Source organism: Microtus pennsylvanicus, chromosome 1, assembly GCF_037038515.1.
Source record: "Microtus pennsylvanicus isolate mMicPen1 chromosome 1, mMicPen1.hap1, whole genome shotgun sequence".
NCBI lineage: Eukaryota > Metazoa > Chordata > Mammalia > Rodentia > Cricetidae > Microtus > Microtus pennsylvanicus.
In genome coordinates, this window is record NC_134579.1 from 107,588,060 (window position 1) to 107,603,556 (window position 15,497).

Consider the following 15,497-nt stretch of genomic DNA (forward strand, 5'->3'; position numbering starts at 1 on the left):
AAAAACATGGATGTGTTCCTTCAGCCACATATATCTGAACATATAAGAAGAGTGATATTATTGACATCAAGGGAATGGGTACTGTTCAAAACAGAATGGCCCATAACTGTTCACATGGCAAAAGTGAGTCAACAGTGTCACTCACCATGTTGTTGGCATTGCTGTAAACAAGCAAACTAAGGACAAAATTCTTGTCAAGAGAATTAATGTGCAGATTGAGCAGATTCAGCACTTTGAGGGCAGAGACAGCCTTCTGAAACAGGTAAAAGAAAATGAGGGAATGATCTCAAAGAAAAATAAGGGAGATGGGGCAGTAAAGAAAAAGCACCAGGTTCAACTGAAGCACCCGGCTCTCCACCCAGAAAAGCATTTTGTGAGAACCAGCGGAAAATAGCCAGAATGTTCGGGTCATGAATTCATGAATACAAAAATAAAAGACCTAGACTGTAAAAAATGAAATGACGTGATGGTGCACACCTTTAATCATAGCACTAGCACTAGGGAGGCAGAGGCAGGAGAATCTCTGTGAGATCGTGGCCAGCCTGGTCTACAGAGTGAGTTCCAGGACAGCCAGAGATGTTACACAGAGAAACCCTGTCTCGAAAAAATAAATAAATAAAAGTGCCTTCTCAAGAAAATTCAGATACCGTTTTGAGCTAGAGGTCAGTTGATCAGAAGAGAGCCTTGCACTTCTGACCTGACTGTTGGTTATGGGGGTTATTATGCTTTATGAATATTATAAGAAAAAGGCACACAGCTCAATGACTCTTACAATCTATTGGGTCTACTGACTCAACCACACTCGGTATGGGAGGGAACACAGCAACAGACAAGCCACGGGTTTCCAACTTGAGCAACAGCCTGCAAAGTGATGCTCTTCACTGACAGCGTTTTCAGGGGAAGAACACAAACTAACCTGGGGAATGCTGAACTTAAAGTACTTTTAAATAGCCAGGCAGAAATGTCCAGTAACAAAGTCGACACGTAGATCAGTGCTCAGAGAAGAGGTCACAGGTGGAGATACAAACTTTGGATCCTATCTAAGTGAACCTACTAGAAACAAACCTATAAAGAGATGACTATCAAGAGAAAACAGTCACTGGAGGGCCCAGAACTAATCCATGCCAACATTTAGTGGTCAGATACAGAGCAGGCCAAAAAGAAAAGAAGGGAAGGGACCAAGTGGCAGGAGGAAAATAAGGAGCACATCATGAACCATTAAGCAAGATAACATGGCAAGAGAAGGCCACTCTTCAGGTTGATGCATACTTAAGAGAAGATGCGGATTACGGATAATACTCAGCAAGCCAGTTTCTACTCCACCCTTTCGGACTCAAGGCAAACAGCATCTCACCAGGAAATAGCTGCTTCTGAGAATGGATGCAAGTATTTCTGAGTTGTTTTGTGAGGAGACAAATCTCAGCCCTCTTCCTCTGCTCTGACTCTCAAGGAGGGAGATGGCAGCCTTTGGAGCACTGAGTCTGTACAACTGGACAGTGTCACCATTAAAAGGTCAGCATGCAGGGAATGGCTCACCTTTCTGCTCCCACCCCTGACATTCTTCTCCAGAATACACCCAGGGCCAAGGCTACGACTTGTGCAGAACATGCAGGGGGAGGGGGGCTGGCAGATGGCCAAAGCAAGTCAGCAGTCAGTCAAGGCAAATGGGCTCCTCTGGTTACATGCCCCAGGGCAGATGACAGAACCTAGTGAATTTAGGCTTTGCTCAGATCTCCAGGGAAGATCTAGTCATATCTGAAAATTAGAGATAGCTCACCTCATGGTATTTTGGTAGTTTCAATAATTTAAGTTTAACTTTGAGTCTAAAAAATACCATTTCTACATGTACCAGCTGAGCTCATGCCAGTATTCTGTCCTATACTTTGGTGCCAAAGTCTTAGTTAAGAATAAAGCAGGGTTGGGGGCAGGGCGGGGATGAGAGAAGCTGGAGATACAGCTCAGCAGTTTAGAGCACTTGCTGCTCTAGTAGAGAACGCAGATTCAGTACCCAACACCCACAAAGTAGTTCAAACTATCTGTAACTCCAGCTCTGGGGGATCTGACCCTTTTCTGGCCTCTAAGAATGAAGGACATGCACATGGTTCACTTATATACATGCAGGCAAATTATTTATATACATAAAAATTTTAAAACCAAATAAAGTAGTGTAAGTGAGATAGCAGGGGGATTATAAATCTGAGACCAGCATGGGCTATACGGCAATTTCCAGGCTACCCTGAGCTATAAAGTAAAACACTGTCTCAAAATACAGTAGCAATACAAAACACAACTGATCTCTCAGTCCATGAATTCATAACATTTTTGTTGTTATTTTTAGAGACAAGGCTTCTCTGCATAGCCTTGGCTATTCTGGAACTTGATTTGTGGACCAGGCTGGACTTGAACCTAGATTTTTGCCTGCCTCTGCCTCGCTAATGCTAGGATTACTACACCTGGCAGAATTCATAATTCTTAATGTCAAAGGTTTCTTTATTTCTCCCCCCATCTCCCAAGACAGGGTTTCTCTGTATAGCCCAGGAACTGGAACTCACTCTGTAGATCAGGCTGCCCTCTAACTCAGGAGATCCACCTGCTTCTGCATCCTGAGTACTGGGATTAAAGCCATGTGCTATCATCGTCTAGCTTTTCCTTTTCCTTCTTAAAACAAGGTCTCACTATGTTCTGCAAGTTCCAAGAACTCCAGCCTTGGCACAAGAAAGTGGGACTAAAGTCACAAACCACCACACCTGCCCTGGCACTCCTTCAATAAACTCACAAAACTTCACAAATAGTATAGATCATCTACACACATGGAAAGGAGAACAAGGTGGCATATGGGGCTGAATTTGGAAAACGACATTCACCTCTTCAGAGGTGGCACCTTCTTTTCCTTACATGCTGCCACAGTATGCACTGCTCACAATCACAGGTTACCTAAAGACTCTTCTCTCTTTCTTTCTTTCATTCTTTCTTTTTTGAGACAGGGTTTCTTTTTTTTGAGATGTTTTCAAAAAAAAACTAAAACAAACTAAGACATTTTAAATTAAAGTCAAATTTCTAAGCTCAACATTACTTTACACTTTCAGAACTTGGAAGCTGAGGCTATGGAGATGGGTCAGTAGCTAAAGAACATGCAGTGCTGGATGAGTCTGAATCCCTAAAACACATATAAAAAGCTGGGCAAACATGATGGTCCCTGCAGTCCAGAGAGAGGAGACTATTGGGGCTAGACTAGCCAGAAGTGGCAAGCTCCAGATTCAGTGGTCCTGCCTGAATAAATAAAGTGGAGAGAAATTAAGGAAGATACCCAACATGAACTTTGGGCCTCCACCCACATTTGTGAACATAATACATGAATGTATCATACACATACAAAAATATAAACAAAAACTTGGGAGTATCTTTAATATTAAACAAAAAAAGGTATCAGTTCAGTTATCAACTTGATGAAACAGTCCTTAATCATTATATGAATGACATTAAAAAAGAGATCACGTCGCCGGGCGATGGTGGAGCACGCCTTTAATCCCAGCACTCGGGAGGCTGAGGCAGGCGGATCTCTGTGAGTTTGAGACCAGCCTGGTCTACAGAGCTAGTTCCAGGACAGGCTCCAAAGCCACAGAGAAACCCTGTCAAAAAAAAAAGAAAGAGATCACAGGGAGTGTATGCCTTTAATGTCCTGGAACTAGCTCTATAGACCAGGCTAGCCTCCAACTCAGAGATCACCTGCCTCTGCCTCGTGAGTGCTCAGATTAAAGAAAAGTGTGCACCACTACCACCTGGCAATAGCTAACTTTTTAATACATTTACTTAAGAATTAAATAAAAATATAAAGGGAATCTAGGTTCAAAAAGTATCAAATACAACTAAGGAATAGGAAGATGTACTATAAGGCAGGATCGGCTGGGGGGGAAATGAAAAAAAAAAACTGACTCCTTCCAAAGTCATCTACAAATCCAATACATTTCTGACCAAAATCCCCAAAGGGACATTTTTAGAGCCCAGAACTAAGATTCCCATGACAGTGTATGCATACAAATAGCTCAGAAAATTCTGAAAACAAGCACATTTACACTATTAGATACCAAATTTACTATGTAAAATCACGGGGGTCCAAGAAACTGTGATAATGGAATAAAGACAGATAAAACATTTTTCTACATCAAGAGGTCATATCAAGGAACATCTGAGCCATGTCAATACAAAAAAATCTGAACAGCATGATGGTGTTTATAATCCCAACCCTTGCCACACTGAGGAGAGAATCTCTGGTTTGAGGCCAATCTGGGCTACACAGCAAGACTCTGTCGTGTGTGTGTGTGTGTCTGTGTGTGTGTGTGTGTGTGTGTGTGTCTGTAAATGGGAAATAGACAAAAGCCTACCTATTTAGAAGAAAATAAGCCAGATCTCTATTTAACAACAAACACAAAAGAAAGTTCTATGAAAGATAAAACCGTGAACATTCTTTTTTCTTTTTTGTTTTTCAAGACAGGGTTTTCTCTGTGTAACTCTGGCTATCCTGGAAGTAGACCTGTACACCAGGCTGACCTTAAACTCAGAGATTTGCTTGTCTCTGCCTCCCTCTGTGCTGGGACTAATGAGGTGCGCTACCACAACAAATCCATATAGTTACTGGGTGTGGTGAACTGCATTTACTTAATCCTAGTACTAGAGTCAAAACCTGGAGGACCTCTGTGAGTTCAAGGTCAGCCTGGTCTACACGTAAATTCCAGTCCAACTAGAGCTACATTGTGAGGCCTTGTCATAAAAAAAAAACTAATTATAATGATATCTATAAAAATAGTAAAACAGGCCGGGCGGTGGTGGCACACACCTTTAATCCCAGCAGGAGGCAGAGGCAGGCAGATCTCTGTGAGTTCGAGGCCAGCCTGGTCTACAAGTGCCAGTTCTAGGACAGGCTCTAAAACTACAGTGAAACCCTGTCTCAAAAAACCAAAAAAAAAAAAAAAAGTAAAACATTCAAACCCCTTAAAAACACAAAGGATGTCCAAATCAATACAAAGATTTATACAAGCTAAATTTGCAAACAAGAAAAAAAAAGTAAAATACAATTAATAAAAATATTTTTTAAAAGCACTGACTGTTCTTCCAGAGGACTCGGGTTCAATTCCCAGCACCCACATGGCAGTTCACAACTGTCTGAAGGTCCAGTTGCAGGGGATCTGACACTTCACACCAATGCACATAAGATAAAGCTAAATAAACCATAAAAAATATTTTTAAAAATTGTTTCATTTTTGTGTTTTTATTTTGATAAAGGAGCTTAGTCCAGGTTAGCTTTGATCTCCACCATTCTGCCTCAACCTCCCCATACAGGGATTAACAAGTAAGCTCCAGCATATCTGGCCTGTAAGCTTTCTTTTGTATTGGTTTCTCTACTGGAATTTCAGGAACACATTGTTGCTGTCTTGTGATTTTTTTTTCAACCAAAACATTACCATATTTGAGAAGTAAAATAGTAGAAAATCTATGAAAATATAAAGAATTAAATTGGATAGAAAGGTCAACCCCACTGTGTTTAGAACTTGATTTATTTCTAGCAGGGCAGTGGTGGCGCACACCTTTAATCCCACCCAGCACTCAGGAGGCAGTTGCAGGTGGATCTCTGATTTCCGAAGCCAGCCTGGTCTACAGATTCCTAGGACCGTCAGAGCAACACAGTAAGATCCTGTGTCTCAAAAAACAAAAAAACAGCCGGGCGGTGGTGGCGCACGCCTTTAATCCCAGCACTCGGGAGGCAGAGGCAGGCAGATCTCTGTGAGTTCAAGGCCAGCCTGGTCTAGAAGAGCTAGTTCCAGGACAGGAACCAAAAGCTGTGGAAAAACCCTGTCTCGAAAATCAAAACAAACAAACAAAAAAAGAAAAAGAAATTTGATTTATTTCTGTACATTGTGCATTTAATAGAGTATCAACACAAGTCAACCAGGGTCGAAATCTTAACTTTATCACTTCATTAACGTGTTTCTGTTTCCTCCTTTACCAATTGTGGGGACTATGAAGGGCACCAGTTAGTGTATGTAAAGTGTCTAAGGACAATACCTGAGTAAAGTCCTCATTATAATTATTTTAGAGCATAGTTGAATCTTGAGTGTTTTTAATGTTTTTCCTCTCACTAACACACCACAGCTATTTTCCCTTATCATGAAAAAAAAATCACACCAGTAATGTAGGAGAATGTCAGGAACCTTGTGCCCTTGCCAGTATTGGGCAGTTTCACTTTTCAGTTCTTTGCCAATTTGATGTATGAAAAATGTTATCTCATCGTTTTGATTGGCCTTTCTCCCTCCCCAAAGATCTATAAAGCGTAATGGTGTTTTTAAGTCTATTTTTTTATTTTATGTGTATTTTTGGGGGGGTTTTTTTTTTTTTTGGTTTTTCGAGACAGGGTTTCTCTGTGGCTTTGGAGCCTGTCCTGGAACTAGCTCTGTAGACCAGGCTGGTCTCGAACTCACAGAGATCCGCCTGCCTCTGCCTCCCGAGTGCTGGGATTAAAGGCGTGCGCCACCATAGCCCAGCCAAAGTATTTCTAAATGAAATTTTATGTAGATTGTGAATCTATGAGAAACAAATCAGATTTTATTCTAATTTCATTTTTAAATTTTAAAATAATTTATTTGTGTGAAGGACTCTATATGTGTGTAGATATCAGAGGACAACTCACATGAATCTGTTCTCTTCTTGTACCATATAGGTCCCAAGGATCAAACTCAGGTCATCAGGTTTGCAGGTAAGTCTTGCTAGCCCTATCTTTTTTTATTTAATTTTTTTATCTTTTTTTAAAATCAGTATACTTCATAAACCCAAATCTGTAACATATATAGTGAGAACAATAAAGTTCTCCTGGTGAAAAAACTAAATTAAGCAGTGGTAGTGCTCGCCTTTAATCCCAGCACTCTGGGAGGCAGAGGCAGCCGGATCTCTGTGAGTCCAAGGCCAGCCTGGTCTACAAGAGCTAGTTCCAGGACAGGCGCCAAAGCTACAGAGAAACCCTGTCTCAAAAAAACCAATAAATAAATACATGAAGGAACAAATAATAAATTTGATTCAACAGTCACAAATGATAAGTAGTCTGTTCTTTTAAAACAACAAAAACAGTGCATTAAGGATACATTTATACCTGTTAAAGGCTACAAAGTACATCTCCAAGTTAAATGTGTACATTATTTAAAAATATGAATACTTGCTAATTGTAAATGTTTAGTAAAAAATAAATACATGGGCCGGGCGATGGTGGCGCACGCCTTTAATCCCAGCACTCGGGAGGCAGAGGCAGGCGGATCTCTGTGAGTTCGAGACCAGCCTGGTCTACAGAGCGAGTTCCAGGACAGGTTCCAAAGCTACAGAGAAACCCTGTCTCGAAAAACCAAAAAAAAAAAAAAATAAATAAAAATAAAATAAAAAAAAAAATAAATACATGGTAATTATAAAAAAAGATACACGTGTAAGGTAGTTATATGTTTATGTCATTATACAATGCAGTGACTGCCAGCACGACTGTGTGTGTGTGATAAGAGAAGAGTCTCCCTAGGTGGTTCAGGCTGGCCTTATGATCCTCTTGCCCCAACTTCTCTAAATGCTGGGATTACAGGGATGTGTCACCACTCCTGGCCCGAATTCTTAAACTCCTACCATAAAGCCAGTCTTTACAGCAAAGACTAATCCCAGGATATGAACAAACTTAGCAACTATTTCTAGGATGCTTATCCTGAGTGGTGGTGGCATTACAGATAATTTAAAGTTCTTCCTTTTGCTTACTTTTATTTTCCCTCCAAATATTCCAAATATGCTGCATTACTTTTTCAAAATGTTGTAATTATGGACTACAGGAACTTGCAAAAAAGAAGAAAAATTCTGGAAGCATTCTTCAGCCAACCTCCTTCCACAACCAGGCACTTGACCTTGACATGACGCCCTGTTCATTCAGATCTCACATCAGGTGCAACTCTTATCGAAGTTATACCTTTGTGCAACCACAGCTGATATTAGAACTAGTTCTGCCCTCCAGACCCTTCATGCTACTTCGGACCCACACCACCTCTTGGCTTCCACTATAACTCCTTGCAGCAACTAACCCTCCTTCATCTCTAGTTTTGTTATCTCAGTGTTACATAAAATGCTTTCATAAGATATGAATGCACTCTTTTAGGACTGGTGCTATCCCCAACTCGGCACAAGTCTACTGAGATAACCTAGCAGTACCAATCAGTGGTCCCCAATATGACAAAAGGTTAGCATGATAATGCATTTGAGCCTATATAGTAGTTAAGGTTAACACTAGAATAGGAACCAAATTCTTGAGAAATTCTGACTCAGAAGAATTCTGAGGAACAAATGTTAGGTAGATATCGGTCTAACAGTCTTGCACAAGTATTTTATAGGAGAAAATTTAAGGCTCGGTGCTCACGTTTGTCACAATACATGATGTGAAAGAATGTCTGGTTTTCTGAGTTCTAGACCTCACTCCTTACCTAACTGAGGTAGGTCTGTCACATTCAAATACAACAACACATGCTGTTTACCCTTTAAGGGTCAGCTTTCCAATATTCATGCCTTTTCCAAATGCCATTTTGTGGAGTTGTTTCAAATCATACAGGAAATAAGTGCCTGTGAAGTCTTAGTTCTATCTAGTGATTTAGCCAGCTCAACCAAGACCTAATCCTGTCCTATGTTCATTAGACTCATCATTCAGAAATGGTTATCAGCGGTTTTTTTGGCAAAGACCCCCAAAGACCACTGGAAAACAGATATTTGCACTATGATTTATAACAGTAGCAAAATGACAGTTATGAAGTAGCAATGAAAATAATGTTATGGTTGGGGGCCACCACAGCATGAGGAACTGCATTTAAGGGTCGCAGCAGGAAGGTTGAGACCTCTCTGGGTTATCCTCTTCCCTGCAGGTGCCTAGGTTCATTTTACCTTTCTTCACTGGGTTAACCTCCTAAGACCTCACGGCTGCTACTTCACTGAGTATCTGCTGTTAACTACTGAGTGTGATGAAGGGCAGGCCTTCACAGATCTAGGCTTAGAGGGCAAACACTCCAGGAACTTACTTCTTGAACACCACACCTTAGTAATGTCCTTTTTTTCCCCCAAAAAAAGACTGCTGTTAACAGGTAAAAATATACTAAAACCAAAGGCAAATCAGTATTCCATCTAAATGGAATTTAAAGTCAAGGTAAAAGGCTAGGCATGGTGGCACACACCTGTAAACCCAGTACCCAGAGGCTGGAGGAAGACTGTAAGGTTAGGGCAGTCAAGGTTATTTAGTGAGACGCTATCTCAGAAAATAAAAATAAGCAAAAGTAAAAACAACCTGGGCCAGTGAGCCGGGTAAAAGCGGCTGCTGAGCAAGGCTAACAGCCTGGGTTTGATCCATAGAACCCCTGAAAAGGCAGAAAGAGAAAAGCTGCCACAAAGTTGCCCTCTAACTTTCACATACACCTCCCCTCCCCCAATAATAAAGAATTTAAACATAGTAAAGTGCTTGGAGTCCAGCCAGGCTGTCTGCATTAGAGTCCGGCTCTACTCTTACGCTCTCTGGAATGAGTGTCATTCACACACCTGTGCCTCAGTTTCTCATCTGTAAAGCAGTGATGAGTTACTGAGCTCAGAAGACTGTTCCAAGGATAACAGACATAGGGTATTTAGACACTGGCCAGCCCAAAGCAATCAGGCCTGTAAATACTGACATCTATCTATCTTCACTACGTGGTAGCCATCCACATTCACCTTATGAGTCTTTGTATCCTTCTTTTGGTTTCAGCTGCTTCTGAGACTTCTGCTACAAGACACAACGGCAACACAGCAATCTGTTTCTTAAATTCATCTGAATTCATTAAAATAGGAAGTTTTCTCTCACATACTAGCAGTTACTAACGTTTCACTGATAGAAATACAAACACTTAAAAATACAGAGAGGTAGAAATAATGCTTAGCAAAAAGCAAGCGGTGGACGTGGTGGCACAAAGTCATTACTAGGGAAACAGAGGCAGAAGATCAATGTTGAGTTCATGGTCAGCCTGGGCCATAGTGACAACCTGTCTCCAAAAGAAAGGGGGTGAAATAGGAGGCTCTAAACTGGTACCCAAGAAGCCATGATTCTAATCCTAATCTGTCACTACCTCTGCAATCCTCATCATGCCTAAAACTGACAAAGAAACAACACATTTCTAGATCCTTTCTCTGTGGTACTGGAGATAAAACGTAAACATTTCAATAAAAGGTAAATGATTCAACGTAAAGATCTGTTACTTTAAGATTCTGTTCTTTCAAATTGCTTAAAATACCTAAAACAAACCAATGATGATGACAGACAGTACCAGTACTATTGTTTTTTGAGACAAGATCTCTCTAGATAACCCGGGCTGTCCTGAAGCTTGCTATGTAGATCAGGTTGGCCTTAAACTCACAGAGAGCCCCCTGCCTTGATCTCATGAGTGCTGGGACTAAAGGCTTGTGCCACCATGCCTGGCTCCATTGCTATTGCTGTTATTGGCAATTCTGCTGCCTTTGAACTTTGGAGGCAATGTCTCTTTTGAAATCCAAAAGTCTGGAATTACTCTGTTATGTAATTATACTTCCCAAAACACTAGAGGCCTTAAACACAGTGACCTGAAGACTGTCTAATATTAATGCCTACCTTATTCTATTTCAATTAAGAAGCTTAATAACTGAGAAATGAGAATAAAGTGAATTTAAGCAGTTCATGGTTAAACATGGTTAGGAATAACTTTGCTGAGGAAACTTCTCTTCTGTTAACTTCCTTTACCATTCATTCTACTAACTCTTAGGCTCAAGGGCTTTTTTCCAAAATAACTGCATCTTTTAATATTATTACTATCTGGCACTCAGTTTTCAAACCAAAGCGACTAATGTGAAGTCTCTAATAATGCTTCATTTAAGGTCTTTCCCACACTATCAAGAGAATCTTGCAGAAATTTATTCTACCCAATTCCAAAAGAAAATCAGCCTACAACGCAAATTTAGCCTAAATCCCCTTATCTTCATTAAACACAGACAAACACTCATGCATACATATGCACCTCTCAAGTTAGTTAATAAAAAGGCTATTTCTTTAAAATAGTTTTATATATGGGATATTTAGTCCTATTAGAATGCCTTACTTCTTACCTATTCTTTAGTGAGTGGGCATCAAATTTAAAAATACTGAAGATTTTATTCTTAATTTATCTATATTTTTATCTGTAGGTATGTGCACACATGTCTACTGAGGCAAGAAGAGGGTACTAAGAGGCTAGAGTTAGCTCATTAAGAGCACTTATTTTTGCAGAAGACCTGGGTTTCGTTCCCAGCACTCACATGGATTGTTCACAAATGCCTGTAACTCCGGTCCCACAAGATCCAACATCCTCTTCTGACCTCAGTCAGAATGCACATGGTGTATATATGTATATACAGGCAAAAAGTCATATAAAATTATATATATATATATGGAAAGGAAAAGAAGAAAAAAGAGGACACTGAATTCCCCCAGTGCTGAAGTTACAGGTGGTTATGAGTGAACCATTAAGTATGAATGCTGGGAATTAGATTCATCCTCTGGAGGACTAGTATATGCTCTTAACTGGTAAGCCATCTCTCCAATTCAAATTTAAGATATTTGTGTATATCACTACATAACTAAATATCAGCCACAACATACTATATTCACACTTTATACATTATAGAGATATAGGAGTTAGGTATGATGATGCACACCTGTAATCTCAGGAGTTCAGGGCCAACCTCAACTTGTACTGCAACATAGCAAGTTTGAGGCTAACTTGGGTTATATATGAGACCTGTCTTAAGAAACAATGCTGGGGCCGGGTGGTGGTGGTGCACACCTTTAATCCCAGCATTCAGGAGGCAGAGGCAGGTGGATCTCTGAGTTCGAGGTCAGCCTGGTCTACGAGAGCTAGTTCCAGGACAGGCTACAAAGCTACAGAGAAACCCTGTCCCGAAAAAAAAAAAAAGAAAGAAACAGTGCTGGGCATGGTGGCATAAACCTTTAATCTCAGCACTTAGGATGCAAAGGCAAGCAGATTTCTGAATTCCAAGCCAGTCAATGCAACATACTAGACTCTGACAAAAAACAAAGTAAGTGGGCCAGGGATGAAACTCAGTCACACAAAGAGTTTGTCTGATAATTGCCTTGTGTTCAATCTCCAGTACCACTGAGAAAGACATACAGAGATTTTTGAGGCTAATATACTTTAAAATAATTTTAATTCATTAACTGATCTTACTAAATATCATTTTATCATGTCTTATTAAAAAAACAAAACAAAGACTGGACAGGTGTGTATGCAAGGCTATAATCCCAGTAAAAAGGAGGCTGAGACAGGAGGAGAGCTTTCAATTCAAGGTTGGCCAGAACTACAAAGACCTTGTCTAAAAAAACAAAAAGCATGAAAATTTTTCCCTGTGGTGCATATTAACTATGAGAATAAATAGTGTATAGTTATTAAATGGTTCAGTGACAGTCTTTTTTTTTTCTTTTTGCCTCAAACTCCCAGAGCTCCACCTGTCTCTGCCTCCTAAGTGCTGGGATTAAAGGCATGCACCACCACTGCCTGGCCCCAGAGACAGTCTCTTAAAAAAAAAAAAAAAGTCCATTTTAAGAACTTAAGCATATAGTAAATTACTTTTTACAAGACCAAATAATAAAAGGCCCAGAAATTTTTTATACATTTCATTAAAAAAAATTTAAAAGTTGGCAATAATTATAACTAAATTTCATATTAACCTATTATCCAGTCATTTTTACTTCATGGTTTTTAAGTATTTGAAATATATTGTCATTCAACAAATTGAGTGTTATGATATTTAAGTTTAAAAATCCTTTCTAAAAGTACAAAGAATGTATTAAAAAAAAATGTGTGCATAAAGTACACTCAGCAGGATCAGTGAACGTCTCAACTGGTAAAGATACTTGCCACCAAGCCTGATGATCTGAGTTCAATCTCTACGGCCCATATGGTGGAAAACTGACTCCTACATGTTGTCCACCAACCTCCACAACTAGGTGTGCTCCCACTAAAACATAAATATGTGCAATAAAGGTAAGATAACGTTCAGTGGTTCTCAAAGTATCTGAAATAAGTCTAAGAAGACTTTTAACCTGGATGGAAATAATCTGTGAGCTCTTTGTCACACCGATACGTTCTACAATGTGTATTGGTGCCTACATCCTCAATGCCTTTTTAAAATGTCTAATGAGTCGGGCATGATGGTGCACCCATTTAATCCTAGCACTCAGGAGGCAGAGGCAGGAGGATCTCTCAGCACAAGGCCCGTCTGAGTTCAGGATAGCCAGGGCTACAAAAAGAAACCTTGTCTCAAAAAAACAAAAAAAACAAATGTTTAATGAGACCACAATGATAACTTCACAACTAAAAAAGTTACAGGAATTCCACTTAAGAGCAAACAAGACAGCCTACCTGGACCATGAAAGGGGCTAAGTGGAAAAGATCAACAGCCTTAAGTTTGCATATAAACACAAAAAAACCCTGATCCTAGCCTGTTCAAATACTCCTCCACCAATATGGAGGGCAAAATAAACTAGTGAGCTATATATTCCTGTCTCCCTAACAATTTATCAAAAGGAGGGGAAGAAATGTAAGCACTCTTAACAACCATCAAATATTGGGGACAGAAAGTGTCTACTAAAATTACAAACCATCAATTCTGCAGTAATTCTTTTCACTTTTGCTGGTTTTGATGACTGGTACCCTTTTTTAAAAAAAGTATTTTTAAAACGTGTAAAATTATTTTTCCAAGTAATTTACCTGGAAATTTCCTAGAAAAAAAACAAAATGTAACAGAAAAAAAGTCAATTGTTTTTTCAGGAAATAAAAATTGTTGAAACAAACCAGCTTGGCAAAATTGTGCATATTTAATCTTTTGCGGATTATCCCATTAATACTAATCAGCAACATTTAAAAGTCATTGTAAATCACGCGTGTAAATCATGCTTGCATTTCCCGACATTCATGAGACTGACTGAGGCAGGAGAATAGCTGCGGTGGTTACAGTCAGTTGAGTTCCAGGGCTGAGTGGATCCTTTCTCAAAATAAAATAAAAGTCATCGTAGTAGGTGCCTAAAACATCTTCACTACACACAACATACTCATCTTTTATACAAAACTTAAAGTAGAACCAAACTCTGGCCATTTTCCCCCTGCTGGGCACACTTCTAGAAATACACGAGGGAGAAAAATCCAAGAAATCAGATAGGTTAAGTGCTGGTACCTTCCTCTTCCAGAGGGGTCAAAAGCGTGTCTACCCGCAAATGTCACTGTCGCCTCCAAGAAGGGCTGCCAATTCTCTTTAACTCTACGGAGTACAAAGAGGCCTGAGCACCGAAAACACCTGTCCTGAACAACCGGAGGTTGGTGGGGAAAGTCACCCCCGGGAGCGCACATCCGGCCACACTGCCCCGGGGCAGCAGAGGTCCGAGGACCCTGGGGATGGACACTGGCTTCGCCGGTCCCTGCACCGAGGGCTTCGCACAGCGACAACAGGGAGACAAGTCACGCCGGCCAGGACGCGCCCGCGCCCTCCCGGCTGCACCGTGCCACCTCATCCCGGAGGCCCTGCCCTCGGCCGCCGCCCCCCGGTCGCCGCCGTCCGTGTCGCGGCCCGAGCCCCGCTCCGTCAGGCCGGAGCTCCCCGCGCGCTCCCCGCCCCCCCCGCCGCCGCCCGCGTCGCGCTCCCCTCACTCAAGCCGGGCTACCTGGAGGCCAGGGCGGCGGAGCACTTCACCCAGGGCCCCAGGTCGCAGAGGGCCCGGTGCTCCGGGTCCCTCTCCTTCTCCCGCTCCACGTGGTAGGCGTAGATGGAGAGCAGGATCCCGGCGGCGCACACTGCATACCGGGCCACCCGTTCCCACCGCGGCACCGACACTCTCAGCAGGACGGGCGCCGCCATCTTCCCCCCTCCGCCGCCGCCGCCTCCGCCGCCGCTGCCGCCGCCTCCCTCCGCCTCCACCTCAGACGCCGCCGCCCGTCGGGGCCCGACCCAGCCGCCGCCGCTGCCGCCACCGCCTCCGCCGCCGCCGCCGCCGCCACCGCCACCGCCGCGCCCCATTGGCTCGGTCGCCTCCTCCGGGCCCCGCCCCCACAGGCGCGCGGCCCAACCGCCCCGAGAGGAGTGAGGCTGACTGGGCGGGGAAGGCGCGCGCGGGCACGGAGGGAGGGGCGGAGCGCGCAACCGCCAGGGAGGCGGTGCGGCGCATGCGGAGGGCGGGGTCTGAGGGAGAGGGGCTTGAGAAGGGGCGGGGCTTGTCCAGAATTGGGGCGGGGCGAGAAACCGCACATAAGGTTGGAGGGAGGAGGCGGAGCGCGCAACGGCAGGGAGGCGGGGCGGCGCAGGCGAGGGGCGGGGTTGAGGAGGTGGGCGTGGTTTAATTTAAAAGGGGCGGTGTGGGCCAGAAGCGCGCGGACGGGAAAGGGGCGGAGGAGTCCGCCAGC

General features: G+C 42.4%; 1 protein-coding gene across 2 annotated transcripts in view; it reads right to left on the bottom strand.

Moving 5' to 3' along the window:
• Nucleotides 1-15,148, bottom strand: part of Vkorc1l1 (vitamin K epoxide reductase complex subunit 1L1) — a 49,676-nt gene extending 34,528 nt beyond the window's left edge. The window contains exon 1 of one of the 2 annotated variants that reach the window (XM_075977866.1): nt 14,762-15,148. In XM_075977866.1, the coding sequence (XP_075833981.1) occupies nt 14,762-15,114 (353 nt within the window). In that variant the 5' untranslated portion in view covers nt 15,115-15,148. The remainder of the gene's footprint in view (nt 1-14,761) is intronic. The other variant, XM_075977865.1, reaches the window with a different exon arrangement.
• Between the last annotated feature and the right edge of the window lie 349 nt (nt 15,149-15,497).